Source organism: Pyrus communis, chromosome 17, assembly GCF_963583255.1.
Source record: "Pyrus communis chromosome 17, drPyrComm1.1, whole genome shotgun sequence".
NCBI lineage: Eukaryota > Viridiplantae > Streptophyta > Magnoliopsida > Rosales > Rosaceae > Pyrus > Pyrus communis.
Genome location: NC_084819.1, coordinates 3,612,417 through 3,634,178, shown reverse-complemented (window position 1 = coordinate 3,634,178; position 21,762 = coordinate 3,612,417). Strand labels below are relative to the sequence as shown.

Genomic DNA, 21,762 nt, shown 5'->3' with positions numbered 1-21,762 from the left:
AAAACCTAAAACCTCAAACCTCTCAATTCAAATACTCTTAAAGAAGGCTCTCTCTTCTTTTCCATTGGTCCACGTAGAGTGTCGGAGCCAAGGATTTGGAGATCCGAACTGTTGAAGAGAGAGAAAGAGAGATTGGACCCTTGATTTATGTGAAGTAGGCTAGTGGAATGGACGAGTAAGGACCACATGATTGAAAATGATTGGTTCCTCCAGATCCATCGGCATTGGACTCAAAGATCCGGATATGATCTCAATTCACCTATGTAAGTAGGTTCAAAGACATTAGGATTTTTAACCATACGTTTTTCCTTTTCCCTTCTGTCAATTTAGAGAGATTTTTCAACATGTCCAAAATGGGAGCATATACGCCATATGCCATTATACAAATAGAGGGACACTTAAAAATCTTCTCTCAACTTGTATAATAATCAATGACGCACTATCTTGTGTTTCAGGCACACTTAAAAATATCCCTTATTTCGGGCACACTGAAAATGTTTTTTTTTTCAGAACACCAAACAGGGTGCAAAAGCAATATCATCACTTTTAAAAGCCTTAAAAGTGTGTGCAAGCTCTAAAATAAGTAAGCTTGGGACAGATAGTGGACACTATTACATGAGTTTGGGAAATTTGGTCCTGTTTGATGAAAATGGTCTTACCCAGTTTGCTGTACTTTTAGATTGTGATCCCATTACATTTCCAAGATAATTCGATTGAAGTCGTCAAGTCAATAAGTGCAAAGAACGCCTCATTGCAAAAGTGTACAAGCCGGAATCCGGCACTCCGAAGACCGACATTTCAAAGGAAGTACCGATACATCATTGTAAATTTTAAGCATTGCACTGTACAACTAATACAATTTCGCAACCAAATGCTACTGAACAACATAAACACAGATTTCAACCGGCAATCACAAATTTACCGAGCACTCGGAGGGCGACTGTTTCTTTCATCGATCCCTCCTGACGTGAGACGAAGTCAAAGCCGTCACTTGAGCCCCATTCCCCAACACCTAAAAAAATGCTCCAGCAAAACTGAGGCTTTTTTTCTCAGAAAATAAAGAAATGACCGATAGGAATTAGAATCAATTTATCTAGATGTCTACATATTCAATGCCCGCTTCAGCTTCAGTCAAGCTTTCGTCGTTCTCAACCAACATAAAGTCACAAAGCTCTAAGAGCTGATCTGCAAGGGGAGGTATGCCCGGGTTGCGTCCATCGTTATATCTGTGGGCATTATAAGTAATCTGCCACACGTCGTGCCTGAATTGCTCCCTGCTCTTGTACTCCATTTTCCTCACCTTCTCCTTGATTGTAGACAGATCCATGGGGCGCTCTATGATGTCCAAGTAATCAGGAGCTTCCTTTTTGGATACAGGTTTCAGAAAAAGATATGATACTTCAATTCGATCTTTGAGGGTTTCTACAATACGCTCTAAGATGTTTGCCAGACCGACCTGTATAAAATGTAAGATCAAAATTACAACGGTTTGTACTAAAACAATTTCTTAAAATCACCGGTAAGTAGACCGGCTAAGATAAAATAAAATAAAATAAAAGGTGGTTTTATTGACACTCGCACTCCACAAATTTGTTAAATACACCCCTTAAAATTTTAATGTTGAATGACTTGTATGCCCTAACATGAAATGACTCTTTGTTGTCAAGGATTGGCTTGGCTTAGGTAACCACTAGATTCAATGAATGTTGATTAAAAAAATTGATGCCACTTGCATACTTTGTCCAAGTGAAGGTAGACGATGGAGAAGTCATAAAGAAAACTTGTCCCTGTCAATCCAAACATTTTTGTGGGAATTATGATGGATCCATCTTCCACCTTCACTTGGACAAAATATGCAAGTTGGCATCCATATTTTTATTTAACTTTATCCGAATCTAGTGAATTATCCAAATGAAGCCAATCCCAAACAACAAACGAGGCCTAAAAAAGTTATACAAAACAATTTTGTTTTCTGAATACTCCCCCTTTTAGAAAAATTATTATGTTTTCTGAATACACCCCCCTTTACAAAATTATTTTGTTTCTAAATACACCCCATGTCCAACGTGAGATAACCTTGCACCCTAAAATCCTTTTTCTTCAAGGTCTCAGACCTACCTCCATTGCAGAACAAAGAGAATCCTAACCAGCAAAGGCACAAATAATCACGCGATTTAAAAATACTACACCAACTCAATTTTAGTTAAAAGTTGGTGTAAAAGCCGAACCTACTGGAAAAGGATTCTAATTCTAAAAGAAAGAACAGTTACAATTTATAGCAGGTGGACTGCGATTACTTAATCTATTACTAAATTTCATCCAAGTGCAGGCAGAGTAGAATGAGTGCACAACCAGTGGTAATATGGGTTCTGTGTGCGAGGGAAAAATTTAATGAATGAAAAGTACTCGAATGTAAGCATGAACATATTACCTCGCCCCCTCTACGGCGCTTTGTTGCTGGGGTAGATTCTCCACCATGCCTTCCCAATTCAACAACTGGCCTCCTTTTTGCACCCCGATCTCTTTCTGGCATCCTTTTGTCTAATCTTCGTGCTCGTGAGTCATCTAAATAATCATCTCTTATCTCAGACCTTTTCTTCTTCAATTTGTTCTTTGCTTTCTGGCGTTCTTCTTCCTCCCTCTCTTGTCTGAGTAATGCTTCATATTTTCTAAGCTCTGCTAGTCTTTCTCGCTCCTCTATCATCCTCATTTCCTCTTCATAAAGCCTCCTGGCCCTCTCTTCTCTCAATCTGTCTTCATTTATCCGTTTCTCTTGCTCCTCTCGTAATCTCCTTTCATCTCTAGCCTTCTTGTTTGCTGCTTCCTTAGCCAAATACACGTTCTCCTGCTTCCTGTGCTTTTCAGAACTTGTCAATTCAACAATTCTTTTAGTTTTCCTGTGTTCAACAGGAGTTCCCCCATCCTGACTGATCTGATCTATATCAATAATTTCTTTTGGACGTTTAATTATAATTTTCTTGTGATGTTGCTCTCTCTTTGCCTCCATTGACGACCGTTTAGCAACTGAGAGCTTTTGAGATTCCCCCTGCTCTCTATCAGTATTTGCTGGTGGCCGTATAACAATAGTTTGCTTCTGTGATTCAACATAACCCCTATCTGTATCTGTCAGAGGTCGCATCACAATAGGGGGCTTCTGAGATTCAACAGGTACATTTTCAGGTTTCATCTTGTTCGAAATTATTATTTTGTGCACCTTCATAGTGGGCTTCCCATTTTCGGGATCAGATGTGACCCGCTCAGAACTCTCTGTCTCTCCAAGAGGCTGTTTATCAGGAAGCTTTTCAGTTGACCCACATTTGAATTTCAATGGAAGAACCTTTGTGCTCGGACCAAGGTTTTCAGCCTCCGAAGCATCAACCACAGCAATTTTAGTTGCACTTTTAGGTACCAGCTTCTTTGTAGTAGTTTTCTGTTGAGACTGACTAGATGAATTCAGAGCAGTTGCCTTTCCAGATGATTTATCCAGGTCTGGAGTATCATTCTGTGTTTCCTGATCTTCTCCGTATCCATACTTGGGGCAATGCTTGTTTGTCCTCATGTGTCCAAGCTAGCCATCAAAAAGGTGAGCAATCAGCATTTGATTTGTAGTCACATTATTTAGCAGAATATTACCCAAACTCTACACTAACCTGACCACAGGCTCCACAGATAAATTTCTCTCGTGCTGATTTCTTCTCCTTAAAAGTACTCTGAGTCCAAAGAGGAAGTCAAAATTATTAGCACATATTCATGTTAAAGGCTAAAGTAGGACACATCAGAACAACAGTATAACACATTATCGCCTCCAAAAGTCACAGCCAGATTGAGTCTCATATTGGTATAGAATAGAAGAAAATCTACAACTGCATATCAAAGTATGGGTTACAAACAAAAGCGAACAAGGTTTTTTAAATGTCAGACAAGCAGACCTTCCCAGAGTAGGAAGTTTACTTGTAAATGTAAATTCAAACATAAATCAGGGAAATGTATGTGTAAAAAGAAAGCTATGGCCAAAATAAGTTTTAAAAAAAAACTAAATACAGCAAGTCAGTAACAGCTTAAGTAATATAGAAGATTAGAAATACAAAGAAAAAGGAATAAACTCAAAACACGAAGCAAAGAAAAAAAAAGTTAGAACACTTGCCTTGACACCGTCTCCTGATATTTTTAGTTTCTTGTTCATCAGACCCATATGTGTAGTATCACTCTTTTTCATTCCCTTTAGTTTTCCAATCTTGTTTCTTTTAAGAAGATTTTCCACCTGCAACGAAAACATAGAACATCACACACAGTTCAAGCAACATACATTGAGAATGAATATCTTCATGATCGGACATGACCTACATGTTGAAACAAGAGTGGAATTAAAAGAGAAAATAAATAAAGAATAAATATGACGAAAAGGTGAATCATTCTTACCACTTTCGCATCTCCGACTGGATTATCTTTTGGAGTATAGAATCCATCAGGTTGTACAGCAGCAATTATTTTTTTTCCCCTATCTGCATTTTCTAAGATATAACTTGTTCGCAAGCCAGGAGCCAGCCCAACTTCATCCCCCAAAACTCTTGTTTTCTTCTTCTTTTTCCTCTCAGTTTCATCATCTGTGTACAAGCTGTCATGGTCAACCATATATCACAAGTAGCAGCAGCACCACAATGACATCCAGCAGATAGAACTCAATATCATACGACCATTAGAAATTCCAAGAACCCCATTCACCAGAAAAAAGTGGTTGCCCAAATATTTATAAGCACAAAAAATCCCACTTATGTACTGTGGTTTTGTTGCAACTAATTTTTTTTTTTTTTTCCATAGTCCATTCTACACAACCTATACTGGGATAAGGAAATCTTCCAATTTAGCATTTTCTTCATATCACAAATGTAACCAGTTAATAAATAAAAATATCTTCCAATTTAGCATTTTCTTCATATCACAAATGTAACTAGTTAATAAATAAAAATATCCTTACCATCCATGAGCAACCTGCATAACTCAGCTGCTTCAGCTGCTTCATCTTCAATTTCCTCTTCTGCCTGAGCCAAGGAAGGGCGCCTTCTCATTTTAAGCCCTTTAACACCATCTGATTTATCATGGTTGGATTCATGATCACCACCTAGCCCTTCTTCACATTCTTCTGCATCAAGCAGATTTTCTAAATCCCCAGCAAAGGAATCTAGATCGCTATTATTTCCTTCAGAGTCACTCTCATTTTCTTCCCCATCTATAGCTGAAAGACTCTGCACTTGACGATCCCAAATTTCTTGACACTTCTCCCGGTTCTGCTGCTGCAGCTGAAGGAAGGACATACGCTGGCCACGTGCATATTTACTGATAGTGTTTGCATCAACTTTAACCCCAGATGCAGCTTGCTCACTTGAAAGCTTGCGTATCATCGCAATACGATGCCATCTAGTCTGCCTCGCAATCAGCTCATCAGAAACGCCAAATTTAAGAAGAACCTGGGAATTAGAACACAATCCAAGATGCAAGACAACAAAAACAAATAAAATTAGATTACACAAAAAAATTTCAGAAGGGAACAGTGATGCATAAATATCCTATTCTACAAAAGAAGATAAATTTATGTTGAGAGGCCATAGACAAAAAATCTAACAAAAGAAAAATAAAAAATTAGAACAGATTTAATGCACCTCTCGTGCAGCCTCCATGCTTAATCTGCGTAGATCAGCATCTGTTCCAGTAACAGTGGAACCTCCTCGACCAGCAGCAGATTTTTTCTTCACGACTGCACTTGACATTGATGGTTTTGGAGCAGCACGAACATAACTGAAACCTAGGCCCCGGCCAGATGGATCACCAACACCAGATATTTCCAAACGCTCAATATTTTCTTTTCCCTTTGAAAGGAACAAAGAAACTCATGTAAATAAATATATAAATAGAAAGAAAGGTACTGATGGCTTCAGTAATTCCCAATTGAATACTAGAATAGAAAGAGCATATGATGCAAAACAAATAAAAGAGAATATGATGAAAATCAACTATCATAAAATCAAAGAGATAGGTTACCTGTGTACAAGTTACAAAGTTGCTACTCAAGTTCCATGGAGTGATCTGCAGTTCTCTTTCAATGTGCGATGCAGCAGCCAGAGTAATTGCTTCATCAGGGAGACGACTCATTGCAGAAGATATGGCAGACGGATGTGTTTCAGTAATTCCCAAATGTTTGAGCCGGTAAAGACCAGCTTGCATGCTTTCATAGGCGCACACCTAAACTCAAAAGTAAAAACAACAAAGTGACATGAGCTACATATCTATTTGGTAATAACCATTTAACACACTGAGTTCATACATCAAACCAATAGCGTATTGCAAACTTGAATTACAAAGGACAGATATATGAGTTGTTTCCCTTATCCATCTTTTACAACAGCCATCAGGATAGAAATTATGGTGCATCCATATATCTAATATTCAGAGGATTCAAACAAAATATTTACGAGATAAAAGAAAAGACATTGTTACCTATCAATCACAACACTGAACACTATTATGTGTATATGTAGCTACACAAAAAAATTATAGTGACTCTAAACATTGATATTATCACCATCATCAACAAAATCTTTTGTGGGGAAAAAGTAGAGGAAAATGAAGCATGCAGTCCAGGACTCTATAACAAACTTCAGGCAAAAAATACGAGCTTATGGGCGAGGGGGAGAGAGAGGAGGAGAGAGAGAGAGAGTAAAGAACAAATGTAAAAACATTGCAAATATACTCTCCAAATAGAGCATAAAGAAGCCCATTTAAACAGAATAACAAAATATGGCTGCGACTCTTCCAACAGAAAAAGGAGAAGTGTTTCCAAACATGAATGCATCTTGAAGAATATGCAATCGTGGAATTATGGGGATCTATCAAGTCAAGTGCCAGAATCATTTTAATTTTTTCAATGTGGCCTATTAAAATAAAAAAAACCTTGGTTGACGAGGTAGAAATGGCACTGGCCCTTATACACTAATAAATTTGACTCATAATTTTGGGTAACAATTTTTCTTTAACAGATATGAAATCAGAACAACTACAGTTTTAGGGAGCTGATTTTCATACCCATCTTTTTTTCTGGCCATGGGATTGAATAAATCAAACAAAAGCAATGGACAGGTTAAATAGGGGTGTGTAGGAGGAGAAAAAGGGTGTGTTTTATTGTCCTTGAAAAAAAAAAAGAGAGATCTTTCTATTTTATTTAAGAGTAACAAAAACTTTCATTAAAGCCAAAAGTACAATCATGTGAACAAGAAGTCCACCAGTACAAACAAGAGATTACTGTACCAGCGTTGGGCTAAAGACAGTACAACAAGAACATAGATAATCCTATAAATCACAGGTCAGCTAAACTCCAAACAGATAAAATGAGAAAGGAAGACTTCAACTCTGATGCATTAGATGGATACAAGGAAGTCAAAGCGTATCTATATGTAGGTGGTTTTATTGCCACCCCCAATCTACTGATGGCAACTGCTAAATTTTTCAAATGAAAAATACATGTTCTCAACATGAAATGACTACTGAGGCCATTATAAGGCACCGTATTCAGTAGCAACAAACCCAAAAGTATGTAAAGGTTCAGTGGCCAGCAACCAAAAACCCAAAAATGTGTTTGCTATCCGCTAAATACTAGAAGTGCATCATAACAATCAACCGAAAACTATGAAACTGTTCAGTAGCAAGAAACCGAAAATCCTCTTCAATTTCTTTCTGCTGAATACTGGAAGTCTATCATGAGTCCCAGTATTTGGTCGCAAATAACCAAAAACTGTGCAAATTTTCAGTAGTTCCCGACAATATTCCTCCCCATTTTTGGTACTTTTCTAATGAACACAAGCTCAATAGTAGGCATCACTGTTGCCGTAGACGTTGCAATTTCCAGCAACAATGAGATCTTCAGTGTTTTTGTCATTCAAGATGAGAATTTATGGGTTCCGGGAGGAGTTCACAAGTTGATGCAATTGATGTGTCGGGTGGTGTAATCTATTTTTCAACAATCGGTGGATAACTACTAAGGGCATTTTGGTTAAGTTGGGTGGGTGATTTTAGTTAATATGTTAATTTAAAAGTATGTGGCGGGTATTTTCAGCACGGGATGTGACTTGAACAGATTGGGGGTGGCAATAAAACCACCCTATTTACATTTAGATAAGATTTTGGTGAAGAACGATCAGAAGTTCAAAACCAACAGCTTAAGGATAATACAAATATTAGGGGTCAACAAGAACATATTTAGGATTACCATTCAAGCCTAGAAGAAAACTAGATAGAAGGCTACTAGCAGGGCAATTAACAGGTCAAGAAACTGATAATTTGACCCCACGACAAAGTCAGATAATGGAATACTCTTATCACATAACTTTGAAATAATTGAAATCAGTTTTTATATGTATTTTCCCCATCAAAAATCAACATTTAGTAAGTATAACTCACTTAGTAAAAACATAAAAGAAAACGATCTGAAGTGTAACTCACCTCTTCTGGTTTCACCAAATTCCTTAATTCATCCTCCGACAAAATCCGGAAGTTGCGTTTCTTAACCCACATAACTTGTCCATTTGATGCTCTCTGGAAATGTGTTGCATATCCATTTACAACGTTCAGTTGAGTGAGGAAAATGGTAAAAACGAATAAAAAAAAATAATGAATCAAAAGAGAACATTTGGCATGAAAGAACTGAGCAAAAGGAAAATCACCTGGAAATTTGCATGTTCCTTCAGCTTCTTCCGAATAAAGGGTTCAGATAGATAAGGAAATTGTGAAGGTAACTCATCTGCGCGGATACAAGGAAGCAAATGGCGCTTTTCGGCAGCACGGAACTCTCGGCAGATATAGACAAGAAGCCTATTGATCATATAATTTTGAAGATTCTTAGTTCCCGGAGACATTACATCCATGAGTGGTTCCTGCAAACAATGAAAGCAGAGAGGTCAATTTTAAAGATATTTTGCTCTCGAAAGATTGTCTTGTATCACATATAGATATACTGATATTGTTGTTGGCTGGCAGTGCACAATTAGACACAAAAGTGAATAATACTCGGACCATGCAATTATGATGAGGATTTTTTTTTTTTTTTTTTTTTTTTTTTTTTTGAAACAAAACCAATTTTATTATCTCCTGGAGATATTAGAAAACTGTGGACAAGGAGTCCATGTCAAATAAAAAACACAACTCTACATTATAAAGACTTATGAACCAAATGAATACTAGAATAGAAAGCAACTGACATAAAAGTAACCTTCCTAGATAAAATAATAGAAGAAAACAATAAATCCTTAAGTTCAACTAATAAGGACCTATTGCCATTCACAGTTTCTACACCCGATCCTTCTGTAGTCTTATCACTATCACTATATAGTATATATGTATATTTTATTGCAAGGAAACAAGATATTGAATTTTAAGGAAAATATGTACAAAAGGTGGATAAGGAATACAGAGCGAAATGCAAAAGATTAAACTTCAATTTGATTGTCGATCAGAGATGAGCGTTCTCATTGGCAGAGAGTCGAGTTCATTAGTGAGGTCACGGAAGTGAGAATTTTAGAGATCTGGTCCTGGAGCTTCTGGTCCGTCATATTGTGGTGGTACCGTCTAAACCCGTGTTGGGGAAGGTCAAGAAAGTTGACGGCGTTAAAGAGAGGGAGTTCCAGTGTACTTTGGTCGGAAATTAACCACCCCTTCCCAAAGACAACCTATTGTGAGCCTAATCCCCACAATATTTATTTCAGTTTTTTTTTTTCTTTTTTTTTTTTTAATGTTCTATTCAGCTTTAAGATTGTAGGATGAATTTCAAAATTTACCCCTAAATTTAACAGAAAACTGGACAGGGTTAACGGAAAAGAGTCTGTTTGACACCACAATCACACCCAATTAAGTAAACAAAAATTCCGGCGCAAAAATGAAACATGAGGAAAAGTTCAGGGACCATTTATGCAACTAACCTAGAAAAAATATTAGAAAACATGGTGGAATTAAATATAAAAATGGCACCACACAAATCATAACATAAAGCCTGAAAATAAATATCCCTGCACTCTGCATATAGCAGCATCCAAAGGGAAGGACAAAAGCAAACTTCATCCCTCACTCCCTTAAATTATTTTTAATTCCGCTCCATCAACACCACCCAAAAAATTGACATCACAGTACATCTCCCCAACACTACACCTAAAAAAACTTCACCAATTCACCTGGCCTCCCTGAAAAAACTTCACCATAAGGACATGTAATGGGAGCAACAAAACACTTCAGTAGCATTGTGCACATCTGGTACCAATGGGAAAAAAGGCTCCAATATTGCCATCTACTATGAACAAAATCAAACCAAGCTAACTTTATAATTTGTCTACAACAATACCCCTCCCTGAAAAACTTCACCACAACGACATGTAATGAGGGCAACAAAGCATTTAGGTCATCCAAAGTTTCAGTACCATTTTTCACATCCAATGCCAATAGAAAGAGGCTCCAATACAGCCGTCTACTCTAAACAAAATCAGACCAAGCTAACATTATAATTCGTTTACTACAATACCCCAAATTCACATGTCATCCAATTGGTTTGCATAACATCATACCCCATCGAAAAGCAAGATCAATCAAGGGATTAAAACCCATCACCAATAAATCACCAACAGGAGAGTGAAGGGAAAAAAACAATTTGGAAAACCCAAGAGGAAAAATAAAAATATTCAAGGGTTAAGCAATGAAGAGTTTCGCTCGAACAAACCTGTTGCCCAACAACATTTAGGCGGTCAATACGTCTAATTGAAAGCTTCCCCTTTGCAGAACGAACTAACAAATAATCAGTTGAGGGCACCTTATGAGAAAATACAGGTGCTCTATACATATTTGTTTCAAGAGATGACTGACTGCAACCAGCTTTTGTATCTCCAAGAAAAGGTGATTTATCAGCTGGATTTAGTGAAATGACATGTCCCAAACTGTTGTTATCATTGCGTAACAAAGAAGCAGTTTGATCATCTGGGGCTGATTTTTGGTAATAAGTACATAATCTTGCACCCATACCAGCATTGCTCAAAAGTAAAGGTCTTTCTTCACAGTACCTGAAAAGATAATAAAAACAAGGGTTTAGGCACACCTTCATATCTGTACAGTTGAAAAAAGTTCATGCAAGGCAAAAGAACCACTTGCATGTTCACGAAATTTATATCGTATTTATGGTAGTAATGAAGTTTTGTTACCAAAGAAATGAAAACTAACATGACACTCTTCTATATGCAAGATGTAATTTTGACCAAATTAAAATGCAAGCAAACCATCTCGTACTGGAAATGAGGCTACCACATAAAAGATTGAAAACAGGTATTTCAAGCTGCTTACTCCATTAGGAAGACATGACCATCTTTCACAGAAAGATCAGATTTCTTCTTAAATGCTCCAGGAGGCCGCAAAGATTTATTTTCACCAGGAATCTTTTGTGCTCGTGGCAACAAATATATTTTTGTGCGAACAAGATGAAGCAAAGAATTTGGTTGAACATTCTGGGCAGTAAGAGATTTATCATCTTCAAGTTCCTTCCCTAAATAGAACATCTTCACTGTTTCGGATGGCTTAAAATCTACAAAATAAATAGGACTGAGTAAACTTTAAGACTTGTATACAAATTTCAATGCAGTAGATTCTTTATAAGATCCTCATCAATCATTAAACTTCAATATACATAGAACAAACACAGACAAAAAAGAAGTGACAACCTAACTTCTTTGAAGCTTTTGCTTTAACAGAAGATATTGTTTCCTCAGCATCCACATGAAGCTTACTTCCTTTGCCACCCAAGCTTTTAACAATAATTTTCATTGGTCCTTGCGTGGGGAGCTTTCCTCGCTCTTTTACAGCCACTTCATTGTCATGAGGATACCATAAAGATTTTGGTCGGTGAAAATTTGCTACATCCTTGCTGCGAAATATATGTATATATAATTAAGTTAAGAAAGGCAGTGTAGCATGTATGAGCAGGAGTCAGATGGAATACAATATTTAAGTACAAATTTAACAAATAAAAATCAACATGAAACCCATAGGATATCTATCAGGTACAAGTACAAGAAAGCTTATTCACTATTATAACCAGTTCCATCTATGTGCTTGCCCAAATAAAAATGATTAGAATCCATCATGCCCATTGTAAGATAACCTTTAGATGGACATATTTTCTGAAAGCAATAACCAGAACTACCTAAAGTCAATCATCAATTCAAAATCTCAAAGAACTTGCAAGACCTACTCTGTTTTTAAACAACTAAAAGTAATTACAGATTAGCTGTACTTTTTATTTCTTTGTGAAGGAACATGGCTTATACAGAACTGCCAATATATCTACCCATATGGATATTTTCATGGCGACCTGGTATAGCTAACAGTAACTTGTGCAGAGAAGCACCATTTACAAACAGAGTTGGGCCAAATGACTGTAAACCATGCCTACTGAAAATCAAGAATACAACAATTTAACAAGACAAAAAAGCATGGAGCGATACTAAATAAAAAAGAATTAAGTATTATAAAGAATAAATCTTACTTGCTTAACCTCAGTTTCATTGTCTGTAACATCATTGCAGGTTGTGAATGATAAATCTTTATGCCCTGCGCTGTGCGTTTTTTAGAATTTGATTTCAGTTGCTGAGAAGTTTTCCTATTTGAATAGTGTTTATCATTAGAAACATATCGCCACCCAGATTGACCTCCATGACCTGGAAACTCAAAAGAATCCCCATTACTTGACTTTATTGGGCGAGTCACAATCATGGCCCCGGAATGAAGCCTGAGATGTTCACTTTCCTTGTTATCCAAAATCTCAAAAAGCATTTGCTCATCTTGAAGATCAAGGATAAGCTTTGACTTCCCAGTAGGCATATCTGGGTCCCATATTATCTGGTCTAACCAAGATCCTTCCAGCATGTCTCTGTTCTGTGAAGTGAGTTTGCTAAATTGCCTCACAGCGTCACTCTGATGAAGCTTCTTACTGACACTCTCCATTGCACCATCAGCATGGTCATCCACTTCAAATCTAGATTCTAGCCTTAAAAGTTGGGGATGGCGTCTGCTTTCCGAGAAAGGAAGAGATGAAATTTCTGATGAGTTTCTTGAGCCAAAAGGCTCCAATAGACATGAGCTACGCAGCATAACAGCGTGATCCTTCTCATCAGGTTCTTTTTTGGGCTCTAACTGAATATTTTGTGTCCCACTATAAGGTTCTGTTTCACTATTAAATGAAGCTTCATCAGGTCCCGAAATTTCACAACTCTCAACAGAATTGTCACTTGCTATAGGAGAATTTCCCCAAACAATTCCCTCTTCCCAGTCTTGTTGATCAAGAGGATAAAATTTTGAACACAAAGGTGATTGACTTTCCACAGAAATATCTACTATTTGATTCTCTTTCATTGGTTCCGCAATGAGACAAGAGTCCTTTATTGCCCTGTCATCCAGCAGATCCACTGAATTTGCCCCTTTTAGAACACGAAACTTTGCGAAGTCTGAGTCTTCATCATAGAGTGCTGAAAAAATGTCATGTTTGAGTGCATCTGCCTGTTTCAAAGATTGAAATCCTTGACCAGATCCTTTTAAGAATGACTCTTCATCCTCTTCAACAATCTCAGAAACATCCATGGATTTGTACCTATCTGAAAGGATGCCAGTTGTAAAAAAAAAATACTAAAGATATCTTGATAAAGCAAAATATAAAATAACTAAAACGTTTTTTTTTTTTTCAAAACAAAACTACTAGGCCTACATAATAGGAAGATAACCTTAATTGCTACCAAAATTTTAACCAAAAAAGAAAAGAAGTACACATAATTCCTAGAATATGCTTTGAGATGGTAGTTTGCCGCCATCAAGATATGTAACTTCTGCCTAGCAAAATTACGTTATTAAGGATGATTACATATACAAGCCCCGTACCTTTAGGAACAGAGTACCTATGATCTCTTTTCTCCGCCTTCTTCAAGGGCACATGAATACCAAAGATTTCTGAGAACCGTAGTATCACCTTTCCATCTTCTATGCATAGAACTGGCAGCGGTGTGGCACTTTTATCTGTAAGCACTTCCTGTAATACCCGAGAGAGATGTAAACATCAATGAGGACTAATAGAAAAGTGATAAGCACTGTTAATATACAATTAAGTTGAAGAGTGAGGAAAAAAAAAGAAAAAGACACGTTCCCATGACAAAGAAAACACCTGCATTCACAAATTAGCTCCCCCCAACAACATTTGTTATAGCGTCTCAAATAAATGAGAGAGAAAATATAGCCATATCACATAAAATAGTAGTGTAATGTAGTTCGTATTGCCTGGCATCCTACCAATGAACAAAAACTATGTCATAATATCCCCGATAATGCCCCAACTTGCCAGAACGGATGATTTTCTCAATACGAAACAGAATTAAAATATACCGGGACAGAAAATTCAAGCTCCAACACAACATCAGTGACATAAAAAGCCACTGGCACTGGGGGTGGCCATTTCGTGGGTCTACCGACCAACCCACCCTTGGCAAAAACTCTCTCACAGGATCCCAAGAGCCTGTTTCCACCTAGAGAAAACCCCAAAAATTCATTGGCCAATATCCCAACACACATGCAAACCTACTACCAAGAGACTGCAGCTTGGCTCTTTTGGAAATTAATTTCTGCCATGATGCTTTCTAGTATTCACTTAACCCAGAATGAGCACAAAAGATCTATCCTACATAATGTTAAGAAGAATCTACATCTACTCAACATACGCCAGGAGTCCAGGACCAAGTGGAAAACCTATTTTCTAAGATAATAATATAACTTCAACACCATGGGGAGCTGCAACAAGTGAAAGGAACCAATGCTATAAAACAGAGTGGCTAGGATGTGCTATTAGATTAAGATTTGCATAGTGAAACTCCTGTGATCGCCTTCATTTTTTTTTATTTCACTCCTTGAACCATTTAAGGTTTATACTGTAGTCCACCACTCTTTTCATGCCTTACTAGAATTTAAATCATGTTTTGGTTTTATAATTACCGTCAAATATAATCTATCCATTTGAATAGCTTTAAACAAGCACCTAATACAAGAAAAGAAGCCTTACATGAATGAAGATAATCCTTTCTGTATAACTTAACATGTCAATTTAAATATTACCCAAAAGCCAGAAACAGTATAGAATTTTTCCTACTATCAAAATCTGACCTGAAACTCTTCTGCACGAGCAGCCAAATTTTCAGAGTCCAGACCCCCAATTTGACAATCATCCTCAGAATATTTTTCTCCAGTAGAAACCCCTGCAAGACAATCTATTGAATTATACAACGGCATCAAGTTGTATTTTATCCATCACTAACACATTGACGAATGCAGAATGAAAAAGTTGGCAAAAACAAAAAACTTATTCAAATGAAAAAAAAAACCTGGTAAAGAGATAGTTTGAACATCTATGTTGTTTTCAACCACCTCATGTTCCTGTTCAATTTCTTCATCATAATCTTCATCATCAAACATAGAATTTGTGGGCTCGAAAGTAGCCAATGAACCTTGAGCAGAAAAATATTCCTTTCTTGGCAACAAATGGTCCTCCTCAGTAGCAGCTTGAATCTCTGGTCCCTCAAAATCCTCATCAATATCAAAATAATTAACTGCATTTTCAGCCTTCTCTTCATAATCTGACACAAGAGAGCAAAATGAGTGCTTACTCAGAACATCAGAATGACAACACTGAATTTCTTTCCTATTCCCGCATTGTTATGAGACAAACAGACTAGCTACGGTCGAATAAAAAGCAAAGAATATAAGAACCACCCTAACTTCATCCAGTGCAGAATTTCAAATTGTACAATGTACAGCCCTAAGGCACAGGCAACACAAAACTCATATGAGGTTAAACATCTCAGCAACATAGTAGAAACAAACTTATCTCATTTGCCGCTACAATTTTTATTTTATGACCATTGTCGCAAAATCCATCTGCTAGGAGACACAAGCGGCCTCTCATAGTGGATATTAGGACATGAAGGATATAACTTAGACAGCCGGAAATAAAATATTTCATTAGCATAAAAATAGGGAGAGGAAAGGGAGAGAGAAAGGAGTGAACTAATGGTTGTGATCATGAAGTGGCATCCAAACTCATCTGGGTGTTGCACGATTGGAAGGAGAAAAAGTCTGATTTATCACATACGAATTAAATTAAATTTATCACAAAAGTACCCCAGTGTATTCACAAATGAATTGCGAGTGAGAAATCATAGTGCACTCACAAGTAAACCGTGAGAGAGTAATCATATTGCATTACAAATAAAATTAGGGGGAGTAGACATAGTGCATTCACTAGATACCTTTTGTTCTCAAAATGAACTTACTTGATAGCCGATAGAAGAAAATGTCATGCACAAATATAACTAATAAATATGAACCAGGGGAGTGGGGTGGATGGTGAGTTAATAGCAAAACATCACAAAATTGCATAAGATCATTTTTCCAGGCTCACAACACTCACCTTCTTCAACAGCATCAGTTGATGTTTGTGGTGATTTTACTGACAGCTAAAAATAAAATAAAAAATTTTGTATCAGGGAATAGAAGTAAAAAAGAAGAGATTACAAGTCATGACAACCGGGCCCAAAATAATATTGATGACTACAACTAAGAGATAGTTCAAAATGAATGGATAAGGAATCCATACATTTATGCCTGTTAACGATGGACCCAGCTTGTCAGCAAGTGCAGCAAGATGTTCTTTTGCATCCTGTGGGTTAGCAACAAAGATTACATTACTAAATTAGAACCCAAAACACTCAAAATGAGAAAGATGGAAACACCAATGAATATCCACATCATTGATTATGTTATAGCTAACAAATTTCATTGCTTGCTCAAAACCACAAAAGTATAAAATATAAAGGAGGGAGGGAGGGAGGGAGAGAGAGAGAGAGAGAGAGAAATTAAGGGGGGGTAAACTTACCTCATCAAGGTAATCAGCATCAAGCCCACCAGAGTCATTGACATTGCCAAACATAAATCCAAGAAATCGACTACCCCTACCAACGTCCTCGTATTCTTCCTCATCATCTATCATATCAACAATTTCAGAACACACAGTATGCAAGACTATAAATAACAGTAAATGAGTACTGAAATACAAAGGTCAAAACAATTAAAGTTGAGTTTCTGGCTAAAGATGGTTAGCAAGATGGGTATCACTTGGGTAATCCCAAAGGATTGTTCCTCCTTAGTAAACCTCGTGCTTTGACTTGGTAGGGTACGAAAGCCAAGGTCATGTGGGGTTGAATGTTTCATGCGGTCATTTGGGTAATTTAGGCGGAGAGAAACAGAAGGATCTTTCAAGATTTTGCTGGAGTTGGTTTAGCGGAGCTCTGGATAGGATTCTGTTTCTTGCTGCTCCTCTTTGGGCTTCATTTTACTAAGAATTCAGCAATGTTTTAAAAGGCTCGCCTCAAGGCGCGCCTAGGTGTCCTCTAAGTTGGGCGTGAGGGTTGTCGCCTCTGTTTTGAGGGAGTGGGCAGAAGGCTTCGCCGGAGCCACCTAGGCGCACCTCTGCAGTCTTTTTTTTTTTTTTTTTTTTTTTTTTTTCCAAACTCCCAAACCCAAATTTTGGGTAGGGTTTTAACTGCCTCATACCTCTTCCTTGCACTATCGTCTCTCTGCCCTTTTTTTTCGATTTTTATTTTTTTATATAATAGATGTGTGTGTTGTCTACGCTTTAACAAAGAGCAAACAACTCATTGAACTGCAAAACACATATGAATTTTGAGATAAACATTCAACTGTACCTTCATCCCTTCCATCTTGAGAACCATCATATGAATCACCACCCATGTTGTAACAGCACTGCAATAACCATCAAGATATTTCAAAAGACTGAAATGAGAATATAAATTTGTAGCTGCTTAGCACATAACAAAAATCCAAATTAAGAACCTAATAATTGCATCCAGGGCAAGCCCTGAAGTTCTTGGGCCATAGGCAAGGTAATTAATTGGGGGAGTAAATTGTAGCAATAGTCCCTTAACTTTAACTCCATCGGAACAATGGTCCCTCAACTAAAAATCCATAACCATTGATCCCTCAACTCATCAAAACGTGCAACTAGGGTCCCTCAACTAAAAATCCATTACCATTGGTCCCTCAACTTTAATCCAACTGGAGAAATGGTCCTCAACTTTAACCCAATTGTAGCAATGGTCCTTCCAACATAACTCATTTTGACAAAATTCCGACAGTTGACGAAAATGACCATAGCTACATGTTTTGATGAGTTGATGGACCCCAATTGTAGCAATGGTCCTTCCAACATAACTTATTTTGACAAAATTTTAACGAAGTTGACAAAAATGATCATAGCTACATATTTTGATGAGTTGAGGGACCAATGGTAACAGATTTTTAGTTGAGGGACCATTACTCCAATTTGATTAAAGTTGAGGGACCATTGCTACAATTTACTCTTAATTGGTGACCTTCATACATACAAAAAAGAAAAAGACAAAATAAACCTCTAATTATAAAAAATCTCATAAAATATATAACTCTCACACAACAAAATAGAAGTAGAAGTTACCAATGGAATAAGAACTAAGAATCAAAATTCCAAAACCAACAACACCAAGAAATAGAAGAAACTAGCAATAGTGCCCGCGTGTTGCTGCGGGTGTTGAAACTATTGGATGTAAAAATACATAAAAAAACATGAGAACATGGTGTGAAATGATATGTAAGCCAGTTTTGTACTAAGAATTCAGGCACACATCTTAATTAAAGTGAAAAATGATGTCTAAGGAATACATCTAGTATATTTCAGCTGATGATACATCTGCCTCTGAATTTATAGCCTAAATCAGCATCGCACCATTAAATCACATTATTAAATCGGAATAAAAACATTGAAAAACATATGAAATCATGCCCAACTGTGATTAATCGAACATTAATAGCTGTCTAATTCAACATTAAGATTTGATAAGAGAGTGTAAAAATCCGAAATCACAAACGCCCCAAATCTGAACAAAACAAAGCCTTCAGATCAAAGCAAAAAACTGAAGATGCTTACCTGAATTCAATAAGAACTGAAATATGATTACTCTTAAGCATGCTTTTTTTCAGGAATCAGTAAAACTTGAAAATATCCTAAACAGACTCTTATACCTCATGTATACAAAAGAGCTTGAATTTCTAAAAGAAAAACTTGAAATCATATACGTAAGAGTTGTGTTCCCTCTACCAGATAAAAGTGAGAAAGACAAAGTTTTCCAAAATTCTAATAACTTTACGTATTATCAATTTCACAACAAAACACATAGGTTCCAGCACTAACAACATAAAAAGTTTTAAAATTGCAATCTAAACTAATGTTTTCTTTCTTCCTCTCCCTGTTTGTAAAACATGAACACAAAGCTTTCCAAAATTCCAACGAATCCTCTCATTTCTTCGCAAAAATTATAAATCTATTTGAATCCAACAATTATCAATGCATTTTAAAGCTAGAAAAAAGCAGCAGGACATAAAACTTATCCAAAATATAAGAAGAGCGTCACAGGTGCTAGCAAATCTCAGATTTATTAACTGAGCAACCAAAATGCAAAATACTCTTTTAGCCAGGAAAGGCCCAACAGAAAAAAGCCAAACCATAAAAAGCATACTGAAAAAGTTTTCCAGCCCCCTGCTGCACCAACAAACTGTGTATCTACAATTTGATAGCGTTTATACCAGACATATACCAAATCGCATTAATGATTATTAAAATTGACCCTACACTAAATATGAAAATTTACTCATTGCTCTGACAAATCACTCTCACAAATCCAAAATAACGAAGATATCACTCTTCTAATTTTATCACGACTACCTCAAATCTTATGAATCAAGCATAACCATCACAGCAAGTCAAATAAAAAAAAGCAGCTGTGGATTTAAATAAAATTGCTAGCAGTAAAATCAGCAAGAAAATATGCATTGCCAATTAATAACCCAAACACGCACAAAAAAGTCCCAAATCACCAAAACAAAACCAAAAAAAAAAAAATTCAGCCGCAAAGAAAACAAGGGAAAAAACAAATAATACATTTATATACCTTTAGCACAGAGAGTTCCAAGAATCAGAATCGAAAATCCAAAAATCTGAAAGGGACGGTTTCCCGAATCTGGAAAACAAAATGCATCAGACACGCACAATAACGATCCAACAAAAAACAAAAGATCGAAACCATATAAGCTGATAAATATGCAAAACTCACCTGGAAACGCCGGATTAGATCGGTCTCAACCAAGTTCGAAGTGAACCCAAGATGGGCACAAAATTTCTGAAATCAAAGAGCAAAGCCCATGAGATATTAACAAAAATCGTCCAAAGGGCTTCTTTAGCCAACTCAATTTGCAGCGCACACATCTTAAGTTTGAGTATGTAAAACTGAAATTGTAATTTAACAGGGTGAGTATTGAAATCGGAGCAGGGTGAGTATTGAAATCGGAGCAGCCTTCTCGACAACCTCATCTGGTAACTTGTTAATCCCTTCATCAGAATCACACATTATCTAGTACCAACCAAACCAAACAATTAACTAAAAAAACCATCAACAACAACAACAACCAAGCTTTATCCATTTGGGGTCGGCTTAATTAAAAAATCCAAAACTTATAAAATTTAAACCCTAACTATTGGGAATTTAGATTGCAGGCAACCAACCTCTACTTGTTTTCTGCCCGTTTGCGTTCAAGTTGCAGACTTTTAGTGGACGCCATCCTGATGGAAAGACTCGTTTGCGCTCATAACAAAAACAGTGCAGCAAAACCTCTAAACATGCCCAAATAAACAAACATTACGTTTAGCAAGTGGTTCATTGTTGAGGGCAACTGACAAATGCAACAAAGAAAAACTACAATCTGTGAAAAAAATTAACAAAAACTAAAATTTCAAGCAAGAAAAATGATGGTTTTTCCTCTTGTAAGGGACCATACCAGTATCCGATTCAATCGAGGGTTTTTGTCTTTTTTTCGTTTTTTAAACTTCTGGGTTTTTCTGCTCGGATTCTAAGACGACCCACGATGGTGGTGTCCATAACCCCTCTGTGGATTGTTGTGAATGTTAATGGGGGTTTTGTTGGGTGAGCGTGGAAGCCCAAATGGGCGAGCTTGGTTGGCCGATAGCTGTGCAGAAATCAAACGATATCGGCGAGGATTTTCAAGATTCCGAATCTAAGGAAGAGAAAAGAAATCTACCTTTGGGGACGTCTGAGTGGTGGCGGTGGACGCTGGAAATGAGAGAGAACCGAAGAGATTTTTGGTTCTTGAGAGAGAGAGCTGGAGAGATCGAGAGATCTGTACTGGAAGCAATAGAAAAGCTTACCGCGATGACCAACACGTGGCCTTATGCTTTCGAAAAGGGATAACGACAGCTGGAACTCAAGGACCATTATACCCACACGTGTACCACAGGGATAAAACTGCCATTTTACTGTTAAGATTGAAAAATAAAAGGGCAAACAAACAGCAATACAGGGGCATTTCCGCCCTTTTACTCTTTCTGAACAGTGCTGGAACCCAATTGGGTTTTAGTATATATAATGATCTCTCTAACAAATACCGGACAAATCTCATTTACGAAATATAAGGAGAATCCATCAAAAAAATTAGAAACAACATAAATGTGCAAGGGCAAAAAAATAAAAAGATCAAATCACAATAATAACGAGATAGAATTACAATCAATCAATCAGAAAGGAAAGA

General features: G+C 36.9%; 1 protein-coding gene across 2 annotated transcripts; it reads right to left on the bottom strand.

Moving 5' to 3' along the window:
* Positions 1-620: 620 nt before the first annotated feature.
* Positions 621-21,505, bottom strand: LOC137723298 (transcription initiation factor TFIID subunit 1). 2 transcript variants are annotated; one of them, XM_068462453.1, is made up of 25 exons: positions 20,995-21,505; positions 20,723-20,830; positions 20,274-20,339; positions 20,112-20,180; positions 17,814-17,871; positions 16,985-17,091; positions 16,706-16,768; positions 16,520-16,565; positions 15,435-15,686; positions 15,217-15,308; positions 13,948-14,095; positions 12,563-13,667; positions 11,739-11,941; positions 11,365-11,602; positions 10,751-11,087; positions 8,712-8,921; positions 8,491-8,583; positions 6,037-6,237; positions 5,658-5,864; positions 4,976-5,465; positions 4,420-4,604; positions 4,145-4,261; positions 3,651-3,710; positions 2,432-3,568; positions 621-1,456 (listed from the first exon to the last, which is right to left on the bottom strand). In XM_068462453.1, exons 5-25 carry the CDS (start codon positions 17,857-17,859, stop codon positions 1,094-1,096), a joined length of 5,700 nt encoding a protein of 1,899 aa, XP_068318554.1. In that variant the 5' UTR covers positions 17,860-17,871; positions 20,112-20,180; positions 20,274-20,339; positions 20,723-20,830; positions 20,995-21,505; the 3' UTR covers positions 621-1,093. The 2 variants fall into 2 exon arrangements, with proteins under 2 accessions (XP_068318554.1, XP_068318555.1); XM_068462454.1 differs by lacking the exons at positions 15,217-15,308; positions 15,435-15,686; positions 16,520-16,565; ... (5 more) ...; positions 20,723-20,830; positions 20,995-21,505 and having other exon boundaries at positions 12,563-13,663; positions 13,948-14,083.
* Positions 21,506-21,762: the final 257 nt, after the last annotated feature.